Source organism: Protopterus annectens, chromosome 2.part0 (assembly GCF_019279795.1).
Source record: "Protopterus annectens isolate FY-2018-M chromosome 2.part0, PAN1.0, whole genome shotgun sequence".
In the NCBI taxonomy this organism is placed as follows: Eukaryota; Metazoa; Chordata; order Ceratodontiformes; family Protopteridae; genus Protopterus; species Protopterus annectens.
Genome location: NC_056728.1, coordinates 1,257,665,169 through 1,257,688,658, shown reverse-complemented (window position 1 = coordinate 1,257,688,658; position 23,490 = coordinate 1,257,665,169). Strand labels below are relative to the sequence as shown.

General features: G+C 38.6%; 1 protein-coding gene across 1 annotated transcript; it reads left to right on the top strand.

Annotated features, from left to right (window-relative positions):
* The first annotated feature begins 7,700 nt into the window (after window positions 1–7,700).
* On the top strand, window positions 7,701–9,092 carry LOC122792833 (putative mediator of RNA polymerase II transcription subunit 24). Its single transcript, XM_044060393.1, has one exon. The coding sequence runs from the start codon at window positions 7,701–7,703 to the stop codon at window positions 9,090–9,092; it is 1,392 nt and encodes a 463-aa protein (XP_043916328.1).
* The last annotated feature ends 14,398 nt before the right edge of the window (window positions 9,093–23,490 follow it).

Genomic DNA, 23,490 nt, shown 5'->3' with positions numbered 1-23,490 from the left:
ACTTCCCCAACAGTAAGTAAAAGGAAATACTCATTTTTGGTCACTGTATTCAGATCTTAAGGATTAATCGAAATGTAAAGCTTATGTTGTTCTACACAATAACTATACTATTTACACATTATTCATAGATTCATATATTGTTCTTAGGCTAATGACCAGGAGGGCCTTTCTAAGCCTAGCCAAGTTTTCCTGAAAGAATAATGATGTCCTTTATCCAAATAGGACACTGAAGGCCAGGCATTTATAAACTACCTCTGTCCATAAGTGACATGGGTGCCAGGTAAAGTAAAATGTCCTATTCTCCACTGGTCTAGGTTGCACTTAAACTGGTAACGTGTTACCCCACTGCCAAACATACAAATCAAAAGTAAGTTGTGGAATCTCAAGGAGCAGACTTTAGGCAGAATAACAAGCATTTAATACCAGTGTCCGAGCCTATACCAACTGTGAGAAAGACTCTTTATCTCAGAGTGAGTTGTCTGGTGTTTCAATTCCAGAAGAAGTTCCAGTGAATATTCCCTTTCCTGTGATGAATCCAGAAGTTCCTGATATGAGTTGTTCATCGAAGACTGTCCCTGTTACTAAATTCAGTCTAGATTGTTATATTACGAGATAGGGTTGTATCTCTAAACCCTGTAAATGATACAAGGCAACTTGGACATCAACATTGTGTTTTGCTTCAAATATCTATTATAATGCATGTCTGACTCTAATGTTGTTTTTACCAAGGGCAATCTTTTTAAGAGGAAGGATGTAGATTAATGTGTGCATATGTACCTTTAAGAAGCTATCCAAGGGCTTGCTCAAGTGTATAAATAATGAGCACGTGCAAGTCTGACTGCCGTTTTGTAGTAAGCTGTTGAGATGTAAGCATGTATGTATAAAAGGTCAGTCTGTTAACCAGCTTGTTTGTATTTTATGATGCTGCTATCCATTCTGATGTGTTTCTATGTATTAAAGCATCTATGTTAGAAAAGGACAAGCAACAGAAACTATGCTACATTTCTTGGTGTTAAGGGAAAGCTTGTGATTAATAAGCAAATAATTTGTTTGGTCTAGCCCTTGCATGAGAATTTGAGTATCAGAACAGGATTTGATAACAGACACAAGTTTGCAGTCATCAGCAAATGCAGTTATCTATAATCCTTTGATATCTGCTTTCAAGTCAGAGAAATATATACCAAAAAGGAAGAGGTTCAAGACATAATCCAAGGGGATATTACTGATGACATTTTTCCGTCTACAGAAAATATCCCTAACCTTAATGGTATGGGTTCTGTCAGTAAGCTATGTATGTGCTAATGTTGTGTTAGGAGAGTCTGTCAATAACCACAGCGCAGGGAGATAGTGTCAAAGACTTTGATAAGTTCTAGAAAAGCAGTCAGGACTTAACTACAGCCTTGGTAACTCTTAAAACCAAACTGAGCTGACATGATTTCTCTTTCACACAGCCAAAGTGGTGTGTATCCATTGATATAAGGTTAGTTATATAATTGTTTATTAGTTCAGCTATAATACATTCCATAACCTTGCAAATAATACTAGTGAGACTAATAGATATCTAATTGCTAGGGTCAAAAGAGGGAACATCTTTATGCAAGAACACCACAAGTGACATTTTCCATACCATGAGGACATAACCAGTGGAGACACTCAGGCTGAAGAGTTGATGGAGGGGTGTTGCTTGGTGGAGCCTTATAGGTCTCAGCAGGCATTTAGGAATGTTGTCAGGACCCATGGGAGTAATACTTTTAATTTTGGAAATTGCTAGTGTGTGAGGGGGCAGAGGAGGGACAGAAGTGTGTGAGGGGGCAGAGGAGGGACAGACGGGAACTGGAAATATACAAATAGGTGTTAGAGAGATCCTGGCCAGAAGGCTGGTGCCATTTCTAGAGAGTACCAATATCCAGGACAGCAACCAACATGGGTTTGTGACCAGACAAAGGTGTTTCAGACCTGAGGTTTAATTACTGGGTTATAGATGATCAAAACAAAACTACCATGAACCATGAGTACAAAAAAAAAAAAAAAAAATCCAAGGCAAGAAAAATAATGAAAACAAATAATTTATTATATAAATTTTAACATTATTATTCTAAAACAGAACTTCTTCAGTAACTGCAGTCTCACTAAAAAAAGGACTAATATAGAAACAACACGTCATGTGACAAACAGACAACTAATTAGCTTCCAACTAGAGTCAAAAAACAAAATAGCTTGAAGTATAAGTACAAACCCACAACTATACAATAAACATACACTTAAAAATAAACAAAATATGCTAATTTTGAATGTGCTAAAATTGTTTGCACTATTAATAGTACCAATATATATATATATATATATATATATATATATATATATATGTATGTATAAATATATATATATATGTGTGTGTGTGTGTGTGTGTGTGTGTGTGTGTGTGTATGTATATATATATATATATATATATATATATATATATATGCGTGTGTGTGTATGTACATATATATATATATATATATATATATATATATATATATATATATATATATCTATATAAAATTTAGGTTTACTATCGTTATTTTGATAGGCAAAACATCATTTGCCGTTCGAAATAACGAAAAGTTAAACCGAAACAAAACTTTTCAAACGTATACAATGTCGCCCCAAATGATCGACACATTTGAGTCGACATTGTCACCAAAAATGTCACGTGATAGCCATATAGAAGCTGATGTAAAGCAAACTCTTATATGACATATCACATTTTTTCAGGGGGGCAAGCCCCCCTGCAACCCCTATGGGGCCCCCCCCACACCTCCTGCTACTAATATATTCCAACTCTGAGATTGCACTAAAGTGGGGATATGGATGAATTTCCAATCCCCACTGCAGTGCGATCTCCATACATATAGTCGGGCACACTTATGCGACTGCACTACTGCATTCGTATAAGTGTGTTCAACTATCCAATACACTTTTCATTTTGTGCACAACATTCTGATTTTCGGCATCATAACTGCTGACAGAAAGTCGTTTGCACAAATGATAGTAAACCTATAATTTATAAGAATATATATAGCATGTTAATATGCTGAAAATGTATAAATATATATTATAGATGGGATCGCTAAGACAATACATGAAATATTACAGGGATTGTAAACACTCTTGGTTGTGTAGATAGCCCAAAAGGTAATGCAGAGAATTAATTTTGTGACCCAGATGCACAAAACCTTAGGGATGTCCTTAAGTTGCATGCTATTGGAATGTGATGATAAGCATCCCTGAGATCAAAGGTTACCATAGCACAGTGACCTGGAAGCAGTGCTAGCTGACTGGTGGGTCAGCATCTTGAAGTTTGGAATCTTCACACAGAGACCTAGAAAGGAAAGGTACAGAACCGGTTTCCATGAGTATTCCTTTTTAAGACTAGAATCATCCTGGAATAAAAGCCTGTAGGAACATGTTCTATGACACCTGCTAACATGTGTTTTTGCACTTGAGAGAACAACTCTATTTGGGTGGGAGGAGGAGGAAGGAGAATCCCCTGAAAGCAGGAAGAGAGTCTATCCATTGCCAGCAGTAAACCTTATGAATAACATTCAGGACCCATTTGCCTAACATTACCTGACACCATGCTGTGGTATTGAGGGTCAGATACTGAGAAAATTAACTAGGGCAGGGGAGGGAAGTTGACCGGGTCTCTGGTATAGGCATTCTGAACCTGGTGCCTGACTGTGTTTTGCAAAATTTCTTTGCTATTTGGTTTTGGGGTTGTTACCCTCCTGACATTTCTTCTTAAGTGCCTACCTGTTATTAAAGTGCATTTTCTGCTTGTTTTGTCCTTTGAAAGGGGCAGAGGAATCCGAAGGGAAGAAAATGGAGACCAGACTCATATTTTTTAACATTTTTTTCTTTTAGGTACATTTGGCGAAGGACTAACAGAATCAGGTAAGTATCTATGCTGTAGCAAAGGAAAAAGCCTGACTGCCAGTAAGGTATGCTTGAAAAAGTCAAAGTAAGTTGTCACTTGTATGCAGAAACAGCACAAAACCCTATCCAGACAAACGGAAAATACTCCAAATCAAAGTCACTCAAGTAGCACACAAAAATTCCCTGTCAACAGACAGACAGATTTATCTAAATTAGCTGCTCTGTAAAAATCACGTAAAGCTTAATAAACAAGTAGCCAACCCAAACATTCATAGAGAGTCCATTTTCTCCAAGAAAGATACTTTTCAACTATCAAAAATATTTAAGTAAAGATAAATAGATCTAAAAGGATCGCAGGGCACAAAATGACAGCCTACACCCTAAAAGCAGTCCTTCGAGACTGACAGTAGCAGTATTTGAAGAATGTCTACTGACGTGCCTGAAAGGCTCATATGCTTAGAGCATTATACCATGTCACTAATTTTACCCAAAACATGCGGAAGTGGTCCCCAAAAAGAGTCTCATCTATCTGACAGGAAACCTTGGCTAATTGTTGCTCCTGAGAAGTCTCACAGATGCATCTGCACAAGATGGCAAGAACGTACTGAAGCCACTGGCCGCTTTTATAATTCTCTCCAAAATTGATTTAGCCCAAAGTCAGCCAGATTAACTGTGTGGAAGGGGTAAGAGCTTTCTGAAGCTGGCTGGAGGGGGATGTATATTTGGCAAGATATAACCCATAGACTGCTACAGCAATGAGAATGATGAACATTGGTAAACTTCTCTTCCCCTAAAATTCACATTTATTGAAAATGCATCTGGTAACCCATTAAATTACATGACACATGCTGGGATTTATAGTTAAGCAGCATATAGTGAAGTGGCAGTCTATGTGCATGATGAAGGAATTCAAAAGACAAATGTGCAATGCATTTACTAACAGCCTAGGACAGCCTACCAAATGCAAGGGTCCTTTTCCAGGGGCATCCCAGGTGCGGTGTCTAGTGAAATTACTCGGTCAGAGTCAAACAGTAGGCACATAATCTCTGAGGGAATCATACCCTGCACTAAAGAAGCAGGCCATTAACATCTCACAGCCTTAATCATCTGCACTAAGTACCAGACAGACTGTTGTGTGCATTTCACACCTGTGTTGCTGGAAAAATAATAAATTAAAATGAATACATAGTTAAAATATCAGCATTAAACTTGTAGACTTCAGCTGTTCAGTTTTTTTTCACAGCCAAATAACAAATGCATTGTCAATAGTCAACAAAACAAGGAATCCAAGGATTATACACAAAAACATGACTCTTATAATAATGCTCCTGTTTACTACTATAAGTTCTTTCCTTGACTGCCGGAACCAAGTATTTATAAACACACACACACACACACACACACACACACACACACACACACACACACACACACACACACACACACACACACACACACACACATCATATACCTATGCATCAGTAGAAAAACGACTTTCCATGGCATTGAATCTAGTAGATACTCCAGCTTATAAAAGACTACACTTCTCTCTGGGAATCCAACTCCATGCAAAAGACTGTTCCATCTCTCTCACTTTTCACTCCAGGATTTAAGAATTTCTAAAAGGCTGCACTGTAAAAAACAACAGGCAGAAAAGAAAGCCATTATGAGGAATGGCAACAGCATACTCGCATACTCCATGCAGAAGAAGTCTGTCAGAGCCCATTTACTTCTGTCTCCAGGAATTGTGAATCTCATTTGCTAAACTCAAGTCAGACTTACTATTATTGTCTCAACTCACCTCAACTCCCAGAAGGCACTGCTGTCACACAGAGCAGAATCAGGACTGTTGCAAGCACATAGAACATAATCATTTATTTAACGGCTAGGCTTGGCATCCCAGCCAGCACTAGGCCCTAACCACCTACCTTAGTCAACTTGCACTGGTCTAGCCCTGGCTGCATTACATTTCAGTCTGTGTGATAGGTCAGCATCAACTACATATGGAAACATATCATATGTCATTTTCATATGGATCAAAGTGGGTAGGCAGTTTGCCCAATGCTTTTTCTTTTTTTCTTTTTAATAATACATTTCTTTGGAGAGGTTCAGTAGAAAGAAAACGCATTCACTCCATGAGTACAGTTGTGACACAATCTAAAGCCTGTCTGTGCTTAACACAATCTCCACCTTACCTGTGATGCATGCCTACGGTATGACTATTCAGCGTTGAAAAACTCACAGTTGTCTTTGTTTAGTTAGAGCCACACGTTTTAAGCCTGTATAGGACTCTGCAAGTTGTGCAGGTAATCTTGATTATTCTTCCTTCTAATCAGGATGCTATATAGACATACCCCTCAATTGTACAGATTTTCGCAGAATGTCCAGTCATTTGAGTTTCAGACTTAATATCCTTCAGAAAATGCATGGTAACACAAGACATTTTATTCTAGCAACTTTCTAAGTTTATAAGAACAATATTTATAAATTGTCCCTATTTTAGGGTCTTTGCCCCACCCCCATTATTTTTGGCTTTGTCCAGTTTTTTGTGTTAAGAGGCTGAGAGCTATGCATCTCGACAGGGACACCTACAAGGAATTTCTCAGAGTACTAGGCACACTGCCTATTGCCAGTAGGTCTAAAGACATGATATGCAGACAAATATGGCATTATGAAAACTATCAGTTTTACTTCACCAGCCGCTTATACATAAGTATTAAAAATAGCTTGAAACACTTTTAAACTGTCATATAAAATTATAAATGTGCAAAAGCAGTTTTTGCAAATCTCTCTCTCCTTTCTAAGGAATGTACACCGGCAATTCTTGGCAAGTACCATTGCACCATTGTATACCACTGGGTTAATAGAGACGTTGAAATCCCTGCAGATAGGAACAGTATTTAACTTTACTTTAGCACCATTGTTGTGGGTGTTCCCACTTCACACCACCTTACATTGCACAGTACCAAGCACTTCCCGACTATTGTTGCTCCATTTCTACCTCAGGTTTAAGTGCACAAGGCATTGCCATAGCTTTGCAGAATATTACACTAACAGTTAATCCTGGTTCAATCTTTGTCTTTGTGTCCTCTCATTTTCCTTATTTCCTTGGGGAAAAAAAACCTGCATGACATCTGTCAGTATTTCAGATAGCTTCTTATTTCTGGCAAGTTTGTTAATGTTCTAGACAGCCACTGCTGTGTTTTAGTAAAGTAGCAATTCTGTTAAGCTTTTCTTATTCATAGGTTAAAAACTAAAAATGTTTAATAAAATCCAAGTAAAAGTAAGCGCTTTCAGCAGAAACAGTGTTCTGCCTTCATCAGACAAACATGAATCATTCAAATGACACCTCTTTTAAATAGATTTCAAATAATTTGGCCAATCAAGAGCAAGTGCATTTTTCAATTAAGAAAAAACCATGGGAGGTCATTACATTCAGCGAACTTCATTTGCTATGCTTTATTATGTTTACTACAAAACAATGACTAGTATTTAATAATGTAAAACATATTGCTGTTTTAGGGTTCCCATGGTTTTTTCTTAATTGAAAAATGCACTTGCTCTTGATTGGCCAAATTATTTGAAATCTATTTAAAAGAGGTGTCATTTGAATGATTCATGTTTGTCTGATGAAGGCAGAACACTGTTTCTGCCGAAAGCGCTTACTTTTACTTGGATTTTATTAAACATTTTTAGTTTTTAGCCTGCTCTTATCGTGTTCCAGCTTGCTTTTTTGTTGTTTACTGGGTTTGCGAGTTTTCAAGTTGTGTATTGTCTTCACTATGGCGAACGGAACCGGAGAGGCTTCACCTATTTTGTTTACGCAACAAAATGATGACAACGAAGGTACGAGTAACTCACCAGGGAACCTGACAGCACTCGTGGAAGCTCTTTTGGGGAGAGTGGATGCTTTAACACAGAAAGTGGAAGCACTTTCTAGTCCACGCCCGGGAACTAATGCTGGCTCCACCAATATTGGTTCTACTAATAACTCGACTTTGCATTCACATTCTAATGCAACATCGCTTCCTAATGGGCAGCGCTCACCGGTGCACCAGAACGCCAATAACGATACATCTAATACTGACCAGCTACCCCTGTCTTCTGCACATCGCACTGGTTTACTTCCACCTCCAGTTGGACATGCACTAGGGGGTACTGACTCTGTCCGTTTCCAGCAGCAAGAAGGTAATAACGGAATTGCTAATAATGGAATTGCTAACACCAATACAATTCCATTGATAACTAATTTTCTTGGCAACAATAACTTCTTCAGTCAAAGATTAGTACCTCAGGTGGAATCTACTACAGAATTAAATGGTGAGAACTTTAATTTATCTGATAAAATTGAACAATTTGATAATAAGTTATACAAATGTAAAAAACTCCAGTTAGAAGTTTCGTACTTGAATGAATGCATTGGTAACAAGGTAGTTCCTAAAGGTCTCCGCCAGTGGAGGTTTCCCGCTGGACTGGCTAATAATTCACCTTTTTATCAAGAACTGACTGACTTATTTGACCGACAAGGTTTCGAGTTCTTGAAGGCACTTATTTCATTCTATTCTAAAGACATTACTACTTTAACAGCTGAACTAGAGACCTTGGAACAGGAAATAGTAACTAATCCAGATTTTTTCAGATACAAATACAAATACTCTCGCATTTTTTCTAGCATTGAGGCGAGTATAAGTAAACTACTTTTCACCAAGAAAAAGAAGCTTACCAGAGACATCACTGATTACTCTAACAATCGTGCATATCCCAGACTTTCTAACAAGGTAAATGATTTACCTTATGAGAACATTTCTGATGTGCAACATAATAATGATGCTCATTCCATTAATAACAATAATTTTCATAATAGTTCTGTTCACAATTTCCAAAATAACTCTGTCCATTATAATGACAATAGACAATTACCACGAAGGAGTCCTAGATTTAACAACAATAATAACAACAATGCGACCGATGGTGGTCACCAGCAAGGTGGCTTGCCTCAGGTCGAATCTAGGGACAACAATCAGCCTAGTGGTGCACCAGGCCAGTATGTAGAGGGTACTAACCAGCAAGATCATCAGGATTTTCGTCCTGTCAACAACGCACAGAGATACAACCCTCCCCAGGCCCAGATGCAGAACAACACCAGGAACAAGAGGAAGGGACGGAGGAGATAAATGATTCTTTGGACTTTGGTGTACAACCTAAATTACTCACAAGTACTAATTGTAACTTTACTGTTTACAACTATACTCTTTTAAATATACAACAAGACATGGTGGATTTTATGGCCAAAGACCTTTCTTTTGTCCCAAGTCAACATATGGACATTGGTAGAACTATCATAGATCTCAAGGTATTTGTAAGAAAACTCAACTTAAATTTACTAATGGGTAATACCACTGATATTGTGAATACTCTAAGAGTTTCCAGTTCATACAATCCACCACTTCATCCTTTGTTAAATACATGTGAAAAAATCTGTGAAATGGATCTTTGGGCTATTAAGAATCGAGTAATGTACGGCAACCACAAACACCTTGCTAACATTTCCCCTCTAGAATGGGACTTTCTTAGTCTTTTGAAAGACTGCAACATAAGAGTTATGAAACCAGATAAAGGGGGCGGGGTGGTTTTCATGGACCACTGTAAGTATATCGAATACATGTCTGAACATTTGGACACACCAGCCTATAGTAAGGTTTCTTTGAACGAAATACATGTTGCATACCACAAAATCAACAACATTTTGTATGACTTATTAATGGATGGGTTCATTGATGGGGATGCTTATAGATATCTTAACATAGCAGCTCCAAGGATCCCCATTTTCTTTGGGACCCCCAAACTTCATAAACGTTTGAATGCACCCCCTTTCCGCCCCATAGTTGACGGGAGGGGGTCTATCACTTACCCATGTGCTAAATTTATCGACAACATTATCAAACCCCTTATTGATAAGGAGGTGCACATATGTAAAGATTCCTGGTCCTTTTTGGAAAATATTAACAAACTAACGTACAATCCCCAGGCAGTGTTCTTGACTATCGACGTCAAGGACCTTTATACTGTCATTCCCCAAACTATTGGTTTAGCTTGGGTTAGGGAGTATTTATCAGCAAAAAAAGTTAAAGATGACACTATTTATGTCACTTTAACCCTCCTTGAGACAGTCTTAATGAATAATTACTTTACTTTTGAGAACAACTTCTATTTGCAAACCTCAGGGGTGGCCATGGGTTCGCCTTGCGGCGGTACATTTGCTAATGCTGTAATGGCGAATTGGGAGTCCACACTTCTATTTAAAGATGACTTATTTCAACAATATGTCACCTGGTACACTAGGTACCAGGATGACATATTTTGTATTTGGGAAGGAAACAAAGATCTCATACCTTCCTTTCTGGAAAGGATTACTAGTATGACTGACTTTTTAGAATTCACTTACACAGTGGATGACACTAAGATGAACTACTTGGACATTCTCCTTATTAAGGACACAATTAATCATAGGTTCAAAAGTGTCACATATAGAAAACCCACATATTCTAACTCCCTGTTGCACTTTTCCAGTAACCACCCATACCACCAAAAAAGATCTGTGGTAAAAGGTCAGATTGTCAGAGCAGCACGTATGGTAACAGATGATACAGATTTTAACAGTGAATGTAACACGTTAATGAGTATGTTTGAATCTAGGGGGTACCCAATCAACTTGTTAACTAGTATTATTTTGGAGGTATCACGTAAACGCGAGGAAGGGTATTTTTTTCCCCTTCTAACTGGCCATTATAACACTAATAACCCTGATAATCACGAAGAAGTTAGTTCTACTATTAGTCCAAATTTTAGGACAAATAAGCAGAGTAGCAACACGTATTGTACTAGTTTTTTGTATACCTTCTCCTTGGATTATCAATTAATCAAGGGGATTATTAATAAAAACTGGGACATAATAAAAAGTGAAGGAACTCTTCTTAATGTATTAGGTGATAGGCCTAAAATCACTTATAGGAGAGGCTATAATTTAAAAGCAATTTTGGAGAAGAACAAGCCAAAAAGGGCACAAAATCGACCATCAGGGATGTTTAAATGTGGCTTTTGTGCCCAATGTAGACACATTAAGGTGGCAACACATTTTTCTATTAATGGTAAAGAATATAAAGTCAAGGACCACTATAATTGTGAAACTAAATCGGTCATTTATGCAGCATTGTGTAATTTTTGCAACGCGTTCTACATGGGGAAAACGGAACACAAGTTAAAAACTAGAATATATGAACATATTTATGCCATTGCTAAGCAAGACCACACTAATGCCTTAGCTAGGCATATTATGGAACACAATGACCACCGTTTTAGTTTTATTATTTTACAGCAGATTATTCCAGACATCAGAGGTGGCCCTTGGCAAATTCGTCTCGAAATAGATGAATTACTATGGCAGATTCATACAAGAGCACACATTACCCCTGGTATTAATGATGCCCTTTCTATTAAGTGTGTTTTGAGATGGCTCTCTTATAATAGGTAATACCTTTCAACTATCGTTGGTGCTTATGCTTTTATGTACTATTATCTCTTGTTTTGTGACTATTAGAGTTGTTTGCGATGTCCCTTAGACTTGGGTACAGCACATGTGGTGACATCCTAGTTATTTCTAGTCCCTGTGTGCAGTTGAATTATCTACTGGAGTTTTTTATTAGCTTAAACTTCATTAATGTAATAGTTTGTTTGTTTATTTAGTTATTAGTATAATAACGGATTGTTCTGATTTTATAGAGAGTAATTTTACTTCTTGATTTACTTAAATTTGTTCAATGAGACAAATATTTCATTTGTATATACACAAATATACACATATATATTTTTTCTTTTACCTAGGCTGCTGGTAACACATTGACACTAATTTTTAAGCAAAGCACAATTTACTTGCATATACTGCTTGAAGGTCATTACATTCAGCGAACTTCATTTGCTATGCTTTATTATGTTTACTACAAAACAATGACTAGTATTTAATAATGTAAAACATATTGCTGTTTTAGGGTTCCCATGTTTTTTTCTTAATTGAAAAATGCACTTGCTCTTGATTGGCCAAATTATTTGAAATCTATTTAAAAGAGGTGTCATTTGAATGATTCATGTTTGTCTGATGAAGGCAGAACACTGTTTCTGCCGAAAGCGCTTACTTTTACATGGATTTTATTAAACATTTTTAGTTTTTAGCGTGCTCTTATCGTGTTCCAGCTCGCTTTTTTGTTGTTTTCTGGGTTTGCGAGTTTTCAAGTTGTGTCTTATTCATAGGTTCATAGGTTCATAGGTTCATACTAGGCTATCTGCCCTGGGACATGTATAAGCCTAGCCTGATTGTGTTTGGCTTACGCCACCCCTTGATTTGAGTATACTGTGCCCTTTTTAAAGTTTAGTTTACTGTGCCTCTGTCTAATAGTGACACAGAAGTAATCCCCGGGACAAACCTACGATCCCCCATCCACTCATCAAGATTCTTCTTGAAGAGTGTCAGTGAGGTGCTCTGCCTAACATGAATTGGAATTCTATTCCAGAGCGAAGGGAGCCTCTGGGTTATGAATCTGTTCCTCCAGCATGTTCTATTTATTTCTGTGCTGAGGTTCAAGTCCCTTGAGCGCATGGCTATAAGGGATTTAGATTTACTGAGGTGGAGCAAGTCCATTAATTCTGGGTTGGACATAGCTTTATATGTCAGGCATAGATCACCTCGAAGTAGGCGGTATGCAACTGAGTAGAGCTGGAGTTTTTTTTAACTGAGCAGCATAAGGCATCTGTTTGAGTCCCTTGATCCTCCTGGTGAGGTACTTTTGGGGTCTTTCTAATTGCTGCAGTTGTCGGGTAAGGTACATCCCAAAGGGGGCATTGTATTCTATGATGGGCCTGATGAGGGATGAATAAAGGGGCACAATTACCTCTCCTGATCTAGATGTGAATCCTTTCATGATGAGGTGGGCTATGTAGAAGGGCTTTCTAACCACTTTGGCAATGTGGTTGTCAAAGGAGAGATTGCTATCAACTTGGGTCCCCAGATCCCTAATTACTTTCTCTGTACTTAATGGGTTACCATCTATGTGGTAATTTGTGGGCACATTGTTTTTGTCAAAGGGTATGACTATACACTTTTTGGCATTTAGCTTTAGACCATGGCTCTAGCACCAGTTATCCATGTCTGCGAGACCTTTTTGAAGGATGTTTGTGTCAGCTGGAGAGTTGATTATCGTGCCCAGTTTGCAGTCATCTGCGAACTTGGTGAGCCATAGTCCTCCCACATTGGCCTGTACCTCAGAAAAGTAAATACCGAACAAGAGAGGCCCCAGGACAGAACCTTGTGGGACGTCACTTGTGACCAGTTTCGAGTCTGACATGGCTCCAGCAACTCTGACTCTGTGGGTTCTGTTTTTGAGCCAGTTTGCAACCCATCTTGTGACATAGGGGTTTATATTTAGGCTGGATAGCTTATCTATGATGCCCGAGTGGGGTATTGTGTCAAATGCCTTTGCGAGGTCCAGATGGGCTGTGTGGACTACCTTTCCTTCATCTATGGCCTTGGTGACTGTTTCGAAGAAGTCGACCAGGTTCAAAAGGCAGGATCTGCCCTTGACGAAGCCAAATTGGGTAGGATCTAGTGTCTGTAGGTCCCCAATGTCTTTGTTTATGAGTTCCATGATGATCCTCTCCATAGCCTTGCATACTAGGCTAGTCAGGCTTATGGGGCAATAGTTTCCAGGGTCCGCAGAGGTGCCACCTTTGTGGAGTGGGACCACTGTTGCTGTATGCTATTCTTTGGGCACATATCCTGTAGTGAGGCTGAGATTGTACAGCAGTTTTACTTGAGGGATTAGTTCTTCTTGGAGTTCATGTAGGACGCAACCCGGGACGCCATCTGGTCCTATGGAAGCAGTGTTTTTTGCTTTGGAGAGGGCGGCCTTCACCTGAGCATCAGAGATGTTTGGGAGGCTGCACTCTGCCGGGATAGCTACTTGCTCTTTTGGGGTGGAGGGGGTGGAGAAGTTTGCACTGAACCTGTCTGCCAGGATATTGGCAATGTCTGTGGGTTCAGTGTATTTTTTGTCATTTAGAACCAACTCAGAACAAGTCTGGGAGTTGCATCCCAGGTTCCTAACATAACTGAAAAAAGCCTTATGATTGTCTTTGTGCAATTTTTCTCTCGAAGCTGGCCTTGGAGGATTTTATGAGGGGATCGTAATTTTTTGCTAGTACTGATCAGAGATGCCTTCCCTTTTAGGGATTTTGCTCTATCATGTAGTAGCTTCCTCCTTCTCTTGTGCAGTTTATTTATGGCTGGGGTCCACCAGACTGGATGCCTGCTTTTGGATGATTGGGTCTTGATTTTGTTTGGGATAGCATGATCCATGCATTCCTGGAGATATCCGTAGAATGCGTTTATATAGGATTCTGCAGTTTGGGCTGTAGTTTCCACTGGGCCTGGGGCCTTGAAGGATTCCACTTCAGTTTTGAGAAGTGTGAAGTTTGCTTTTGAGAAGTTTTTCACTGTGGTTTTCTGGGCTGGGGGTGGGGTCGGGATGTGGATATCCAGTGAAATTAATTTATGGTCTGATCTTACCAATGAGGGATATACTTCTGGTATGGAGCATAGTGTCCCCATGTTGGTAATGATCAGGTCTAGTATGTTTTCCCCTCTTGTGGGAGTAGTGACTAGTTGTTCCATAACATTTGAGTTTATAAATTCCAGGAACCTTTCGGCTAAGGTGCTGGGGCTTGAATAATGCTCCCAGTCTATGTTTGAGTAGTTGAAGTCGCCCAATATTATGGTGTTCGGAGAGATCTTAGTGTTCTCCAATGTTTTCAGGAAAGCCGAGTGGGATTCCTGACTATGAGAGGGTGGTCTGTATGATGTTATAAACTGAAAAGCAGTCTTGCCCACTGTCAGTTGCACATGGATGGTCTCCGATACTTTGTGCACTGCCACTAACCTGGAGGCATGGATATCCTTGATAAATATGGAAACTCCCCCTCCTTTTGTGGTTCGGTCTGGGTTTTGGGGCTGAAAAGCATGATATGAGGTATAACCTGGTAGTGCTGGGGTGCTCTCTGGAGCCTTGAACCAGGTTTCTGTCACTGCACAGATATTGATGTTCTCCATACTGAGGAGAGCTTTGAGTGCATGCATCTTGAGGTTAAGACTTCTGGCGTTTAGCAGCATTACCCTTAGTTTCTTGTTCCTTGTGCTGTCTATGGAGGTGGGTTTGACTTTTGAGCCTTGCCTAAAAAAGGCACTATGGGGGTGGCAAGAGCCTTTGCCAATATCCGAAAGCCCAGGGGTGACAGGTACAAGCCGTCCCTAGCGAAGCAACGTGGCTTGTCGAGCATGTCATCCCAGTCTGACAGACACTGGATCCCCTTTGAATAACACCAAAATTTTAGCCAATTGTTAAAATCGATCATTTTGTCTTTATACTGTGGCATCATTCTAAGTGAGGGTAAGATGCTGCTCAAGGTCAGGGTCATACCGGCCTGGGCTACATGATTAGAGAGCTCCTCTATGTCTCTTTTCATGTAGTCGAGGGAGGTACATCTCAGGTCATTCATGCCAGCATGTACAATGACTGAGTCATATTTGTATTTGCTTTGGAGTGACCTGAGTGCTTGCATTATGTGGTGGATCCTAGTGCCCGACAGGCAGCTCACTGTGACCTTCTCTTTATTCAGCCTGGTGAGTGGGACGTCAGTGTGTCTGACAATAGAGTCACCTATTACAAGGGTATCAGGTGTGTTATTCAGCCTTAAGGGCTGTGACTGCTTGGCACACTGACTTTGTGTGCTATGTGTTGTACGTGTTTTGTTTTGGGTAGCGTTTGCTTGGATGTCTGCTTTGGAGGTCTCTGTTGCTTAGGGAGATTTTTATTTAGAGCCTCCGAGTATGTTTTTGTGTTTTTATGTGTTTGGTTCGCTGTTGTGGTGGGACTATGTGATACTGGAATTGTGTTGTGTGAGGTTACCTTCTCCTCCTGACTGGTTACACCAGTTTTGAGATGAGAGAGCTCAGCCTCCAGTTTGGCTATATGGTTGCATCTCTCACATATATTTGAACCTGTTTGGAGGAGGAGAGGGTTGTCCATGTAAATGAAACAGTTGTAACATTGCCTCAAAATTCCCAGATTCACCATCTGGACTGGAGAGGAAACCATTGACTGACCTTTGGACATGCTAGAGTAATATAAGGAACTGAATTAAAATGGACCAATAGGGGACAAGGTAATCGTAGACAGTATAAGAGTAAGTAGTGCTTATGGTTTATTAGTGCTAACTTGTAAGATTACTTATTTGGACCAGTGAGGCGCCTTAGAATGAGAATATGGTGTTTAATTTGAGAGATAGAGCAGTTCTAAGGGAAAAAGTGAAGAGCAGACTTTGTGGAGCCAGGAATAGTTTAAACCCAATTAGGCGGCGCTGCCCGGTGTTGTGCTATGCGCAAAAATGAGCAAAACCGTGCAAAAGAGGGTTTTAAGAGAGGGAGATCAAGGAGTTTGGAATTGACCCAAAATGGCCAATAAAACTACAGTTTCAAGGCAGTAACCACTCCCACAGGGGCAGGCAGGCTGCTCAATGTTTATCACTGCCACTGATGAACACAGAGACTTCCCTTTAGCCCAAGCAAACAATGGCCTCCAAGAAACTTACAAACAGTTCAGAACAGCAAATCTGTAACTGAACTTTTTTAAATCTCAGAAAAGTGGGAAAAAAGCAAGATTTTTTTTTTTTTTTTTTTTTTTTTTTTTTTTTAAGGAAAGCAGAGGTTCACAAGTATCAACAAGTTAGAACAGTGCAGTAAATGACCCCACACTTGAGTACTAGGCCAGAGACAGATAAAATGCAAGTTTTAAGAAAAAAAACTATTTTAAAAATAAGTGCAGGCAGGAAATTCAGTAATCAGCTCTAGGTTGTGTTCTAAATACAGTTACCAACACAGAAATCAAGTTTAACAAGCCAGAAAATGCTCAAAAGTAGGCGACAATGCAGAAAAACAACAAATAATCTGAAGCAAAATACTTAAAATCTCAAAAGTGGCTCCTTTCTTCTCTCAGCGTTTTCTCCTCTTGGTGGGTGCTTCATCAACAGCCAACAAGTCCAAAAAGATGCCAAAACCAGGAGGCAATCTGGTTTTAAGAGAGGGAGATCAAGGAGTTTGGAATTGACCCAAAATGGCCACTAAAACTACAGTTTCAAGGCAGTAACTACTCCCACAGGGGCAGGCAGGCTGCTCAATGTTTATCACTGCCACTGATGAACACAGCGACTTCCCTTTAGCCCAAGCAAACAATGGCTTCCAAGAAACTTACAAACAGTTCAGAACAGCAAATCTGTAACTGAACTTTTTTAAATCTCAGAAAAGTGGGAATAAGCAAGATTTTTTTGTTTTTTTGTTTTTTTAAGGAAAGCAGAGGTTCACAAGTATCAACAAGTTAGAACAGTGCAGTAAATGACCCCACACTTGAGTGCTAGGCCAGAGAAAGATAAAATGCAAGTTTTAAGAAAAAAATGATTTTAAAAATAAGTGCAGGCAGGAAATTCAGTAATCAGCTCTGGGTTGTGTTCTAAATACAGTTACCAACACATAAACCAAGTTTAACAAGCCAGAAAATGCTCAAAAGTAGGCGGCAATGCAGAAAAACTTAACAAATAATCTGAAGCAAAATACTTAAACTCTCAAAAGTGGCTCCTTTCTTCTCTCAGCGTTTTCTCCTCTTGGTGGGTGCTTTGCCAACAGCCAAAAAGTCCAAAAAGATGCCAAAACCATAAGGCAATCGGGTTTTAAGAGAGGGAGATCAAGGAGTTTGGAATTGACCCAAAATGGCCAATAAAACTACAGTTTTAAGGCAGTAACCACTCCCACAGGGGCAGGCAGGCTACTCAATGTTTATCACAGCGACTGATAAACACAGAGACTTCCCTTTAGCCCAAGCAAACAATGGCCTCCAAGAAACTTATAAACAGTTCAGAACAGCAAATCTGTAACTGAACTTTTTTAAATCTCAGAAAAGTAGGAAAAAAACAAGATTTTTTTGTTTTTTTGTTTTTTTTTTAAGGAAAGCAGAGGTTCACAAGTATCAACAAGTTAGAACAGTGCAGTAAATGACCCCACACTTGAGTGCTAGGCCAGAAACAGATAAAATGCAAGTTTTAAGAAAAAAAACGATTTTAAAAATAAGTGCAGGCAGGAAATTCAGTAATCAGCTCTAGGTTGTGTTCTAAATACAGTTACTAACACAGAAATCAAGTTCAACAAGCCAGAAAATGCTCAAAAGTAGGTGGCAATGCAGAAAAACTTAACAAATAATCTGAAGCAAAATACTTAAAATCTCAAAAGTGGATCCTTTCTTCTCTCAGCGTTTTCTCCTCTTGGTGGGTGCTTCACCAACAGCCAACGAGTCCAAAAAGATGCCAAAACCATGAGGCAATCCGGTTTTAAGAGAGGGAGATCAAGGAGTTTGGAATTGACCCAAAATAGCCAATAAAACTACAGTATCAAGGCAATAACCACCCCCACAGGGACAGGCAGGCTGCTCAATGTTTATCACTGCCACTGATGAACACAAAGGCTTCCCTTTAGCCCAAACAAACAATGGCCTCCAAGAAACTTACAAACAGTTCAGAACAGCAAATCTGTAACTGAACTTTTTTAAATCTCAGAAAAGTGGGAAAAAAGCAAGATTTGTTTGTTTTTTGTTTTTTTAAGTAAAGCAGAGGTTCACAAGTATCAACAAGTTAGAACAGTGCAGTAAATGACCCCACATTTGAGTGCTAGGCCAGAAACAGAAAAATGCAAGTTTTAAGACAAAAAACGATTTTAAAAATAAGTGCAGGCAGGAAATTCAGTAATCAGCTCTAGGTTGTGTTCTAAATATAGTTACCAACACAGAAATCAAGTTTAACAAGCCAGAAAATGCTCAAAAGTAGGCGGCAATGCAGAAAAACTTAACAAATAATCTGAAGCAAAATACTTAAAATCTCAAAAGTGGCTCCTTTCTTCTCTCAGCATTTTCTCCTCTTGGTGGGTGCTTCACCAACAGCCAACAAGTCCAAAAAGATGCCAAAACCATGAGGCAATCGGGTTTTAAGAGAGGGAGATCAAGGAGTTTGGAATTGACCCAAAATGGCCAATACAATTACAGTTTCAAGGCAGTAACCACTCCCACAAGGGCAGGCAGGCTGCTCAATGTTTATCACTGCCATTGATGAACACAGAGATTTCACTTTAGCCCAAGCAAACAATGGCCTCCAAGAAACTTACAAACAGTTCAGAACAGCAAATCTGTAACTGAACATTTTTAAATCTCAGAAAAGTGGGAAAAAAGCAAGATTTTTTGTTTTTTGTTTTTTTAAGGAAAGCAGAGGTTCACAAGTATCAACAAGTTAGAACAGTGCAGTAAATGACCCCACACTTGAGTGCTAGGCCAGAGACAGATAAAATGCAAGTTTTAAGAAAAAAAACGATTTTAAAAATAAGTGCAGGCAGGAAATTCAGCAATAAGCTCTAGGTTGTGTTCTAAATACAGTTACCAACACAGAAATCAAGTTTAACAAGCCATAAAATACTCAAAAGTAGGTGACAATGCAGAAAAACTTAACAAATAATCTGAAGCAAAATACTTAAAATCTCAAAAGTGGCTCCTTTCTTCTCTCAGCATTTTCTCCTCTTGGTGGGTGCTTCACCAACAGCCAACAAGTCCAAAAAGTTGCCAAAACCATGAGGCAATTGGGTTTTAAGAGAGGGAGATCAAGGAGTTTGGAATTGACCCAAAATGGCCAATAAAACTACAGTTTCAAGGCAGTAACCACTCCCACAGGGGCAGGCAAGCTGCTCAATGTTTATCAATGCCACTGATGAACACAGAGACTTCCCTTTAGCCCAAGCAAACAATGGCCTCCAAGAAACTTACAAACAGTTCAGAACAGCAAATCTGTAACTAAACTTTTTTAAATCTCAGAAAAGTGGGAAAAAAGCAAGATTTTTTGTTTTTTTGTTTTTTTTTAAGGAAAGCAGAGGTTCACAAGTATCAACAAGTTAGAACAGTGCAGTAAATGACCCCACACTTGAGTGCTAGGCCAGAGACAGATAAAATGTAAGTTTTAAGAAAAAAAAATGATTTTAAAAATAAGTGCAGGCAGGAAATTCAGTAATCCGCTCTAGGTTGTGTTCTAAATACAGTTACCAACACAGAAATCAAGTTTAACAAGCCAGAAAATGCACAAAAGTAGGCGGCAATGCAGAAAAACTTAACAAATAATCTGAAGCAAAATACTTAAAATCTCAAAAGTGGCTCCTTTCTTCTCTCAGCGTTTTCTCCTCTTGGTAGGTGCTTCACCAACAGCCAACAAGTTCAGCAAACAATACAGGTCCTTTTATATCAACATGCATACAAGTTCAAATTCTGTGTTTTAGTTTCTTATGTCACACATGCACCTTTTTGTCCATTAGGGTCACTTACTCAACTCCGTACATCTTTGGTATCACTCGGGTTATCCAGTGTATGCTTCAATTGTACGTTTGCAAACTCCTCCAAAGAACTAATAGAGAAAGCAGCTCCTTTTATTTATTTTATTTTATTACGTTATTTATATTTTGCTAACTGGGTTAGTCCCACTAAGCTAATGGCCTCTTTTCAGGGGGAACCTGAGGTGGTATTCATACTGACTGTGGGTATCTTACTATAATTTTCATCAACACCACTTATAGAATAATATTAATGATTTTTAATCATTTTAACTTTATACAATACAAGTTAAAAGCATCATGTCTTAATATTTTTGTTTCATTTTCTTTTTTTACCCCCCCCCATGTCACACCTTCCAGCTGGCCAGTTCTTACTTTTCATTCTTATCATATCTAAGTTTGTATCCCTAATATTACTTTGCAGGGCTATAGGTGGGGTAAGAAGGGGGCAGGAAAACTCATAGCAAACAGACTTACAACATGGCTTCCATTAATGCTGGGGAGTTTTCGGATGTCCTAACTGGGCAGAGCTGTTGACATCACATGCATCACTGTGCATCACATCTGCAAGCTTTAGCCTTACTCTCTAATGCCAAGCTTTAACAGCAATGTGTCTTGCAATCAAAGTGCTGCAAAATCACTAGAAAATTGAAAGGGACACCTTTCAACAACTCAAGTGCATGCTCTGTCACAGTTGCTATACAAATGTATTGTATTGCTGTTCAAACTGTGCAACACTCACTTGAGTGCATGTCAGTGCTCACTGTAAATTATTGTAAATACTCATACAAATTTGTTCATCTAGCCATCAGTGTGAATGCTACAAACTGCTGTGTTTGTTCTGTATAAAACTTGTCAATTGTTTTATCCAGTAATGGAATAGTCAATACTACTAAATGAAATAGCTTTATATTCTGACAAACATCTTTAAACTTTATATCTATGCTCTGACCTAGTCTAAGCAATTTGTAACGTTCTTATACTATGTTAACATAATGTGGAATTTTTTATCTCATGTTAATGTAAATTGCATGCTTTTTTTCTATTTGTATTGGAGCTTTTCTCCGCAGGACTCCACTGAAAATGGACACTTGCTGTCCAGTTGGACTATCCTGGAAAACAAATGTGAAATAAATAAATAAAATAAATTAAAAATCACAGGCAAAGGTCTCATCCCTCTCTCCCTCCTGGAATAGGTGAACTGATAAAATTACAATTCATCCAACTCCACATTCCCTTGGTCTTCTAGCTGAGCTATTCATCTACCTTGGGTCACCTGGGTCACAGTCAGGACTCCATCCCATTAATTAGGCATTTTGTCTGAACCCCTACTGCTTCCTGCATCCACCATCTTTTACTCTTTTTTAATATATAATTTTGTCATCCTGTAGCCTATGTTTGTCATTTAGTTTCTTTCTGCCATTATTATACTTGCACACTCTCTCAGTATGTTTTTCTTATGGCATTATTTAGTCTTTTTGTTTTAACCAAATTATATAAGCTTTGTGGAAATTTTTACCACACTATAATATGTTTGCTTTTTTAGACAATTAGCAGCCATTCTTTTACTGACACATTCAACTATATCTTGCTGAAGTTCTGATATACCTTTGCAGCAATTTCCACTGACACTGTTATGGTTAATATTTGAAGTGTCAGATATTCGCTAATGAGCAGTCTCTTTTGTGAACCCTTTTAGGTAACCATTTGAAATGTTGGGAACCATTAGTGTGACTCTTGAAACATGGAGATTGAATGGACAAAAAACAGACTTACATATACTAACTCCACAGTAGCCTTTTCTTAAGATTCTCTTTTCTCTAAGGTATGGTGATCTTGGAAATAGTATTTATAAGGTCAGGGGAGGGGAGGGGATGACCTCCACATCAGAGGGTACAGGGGGTTGTTCCCCTGCTTCTCTTAAGTTTTTGGTCTTTTTTTTTTTGGCTTGCCAGCACTCAGTATTTTAAGTGCCAACATTTCAATAGGTAGCCATGTTTTTTTTTCCCATTATAAGCATGTCAAATGCAACTCTATGTCTAAGTATGTCTGCTAGTTCTCCTTCAAACCAGTACTGCTTTGCTAATCTACACAGCTCTGCCATATAATATAAAGTGCTTTCACATGATTTGAATTCTCTTATGGAATCTTAGATGCTCTGTAGCTTTGAAGAGTTATAGGTTTAAATGCTTTTGTAAGGAGTGTGAAATTTCAGTGATTTTTCATACCATATAGCTAGTGCTGTCAAACACTACAACCGTCTGTACATTTAAAACTGTATTTCATTTAGCAGAATTAAAACATTTTTAGCATTTAAAATGTTATTAGTTACTGTGCATCCAGGCATATGTCATGCATAAATAGTGTACATTTTTTTAGAATATTTTATTTTTTATTTTCTGTAGTGAGCTATGCATGAAATTTTAAAGCCATGACTTGATTACTATTTCACTTTGTTTTGCATGTTTAAGTTACAGATTTTGTTAAACCACCTTTTGGAATGACAGCTGATTTTTTTTTTCTTTTTTATGCCTGTCACTTCAGAAGGGCTTTTCCTGTCCAGAAACATAAACTGTTTTGGATGGAGGGGGTTATACTTAGCAAGGAGTGGAGGGCACCATTCTGAATGTTGATATTAATTACCAAAATGGTTCATAGATTAGTACTAAGCTAACTGCCCTTGTGAACCATTTTAAGTCTAGCCAATTACCCTTTGTGAGATTCAAACCCTGGACCTTGTGTTTGTAAGACAAATACCTTAACTTTTAGGCCACCCTCCCAACCCTATCAATTCTGCGGTCACTCCGTGTAAAAAACAGTTTCTGTCTCTAAAACAAGCTACATGTTCTTCCGTAGTCGAAAACACAAAACCAAAACTCCAACTAATAAAAATAGTAGAAACGGCAAAACACAGCTGATATGAACTCTGATGTGCCCAAAAACACCACAAGAAATAGCGTAACACACTTTTTATTTCCGCTTTCGTCCGTAGACTTCTTCAGAATAAAATACATCACCATATCACCTCCTTAAATACACATCTAATTAACACAACGTCATTGATG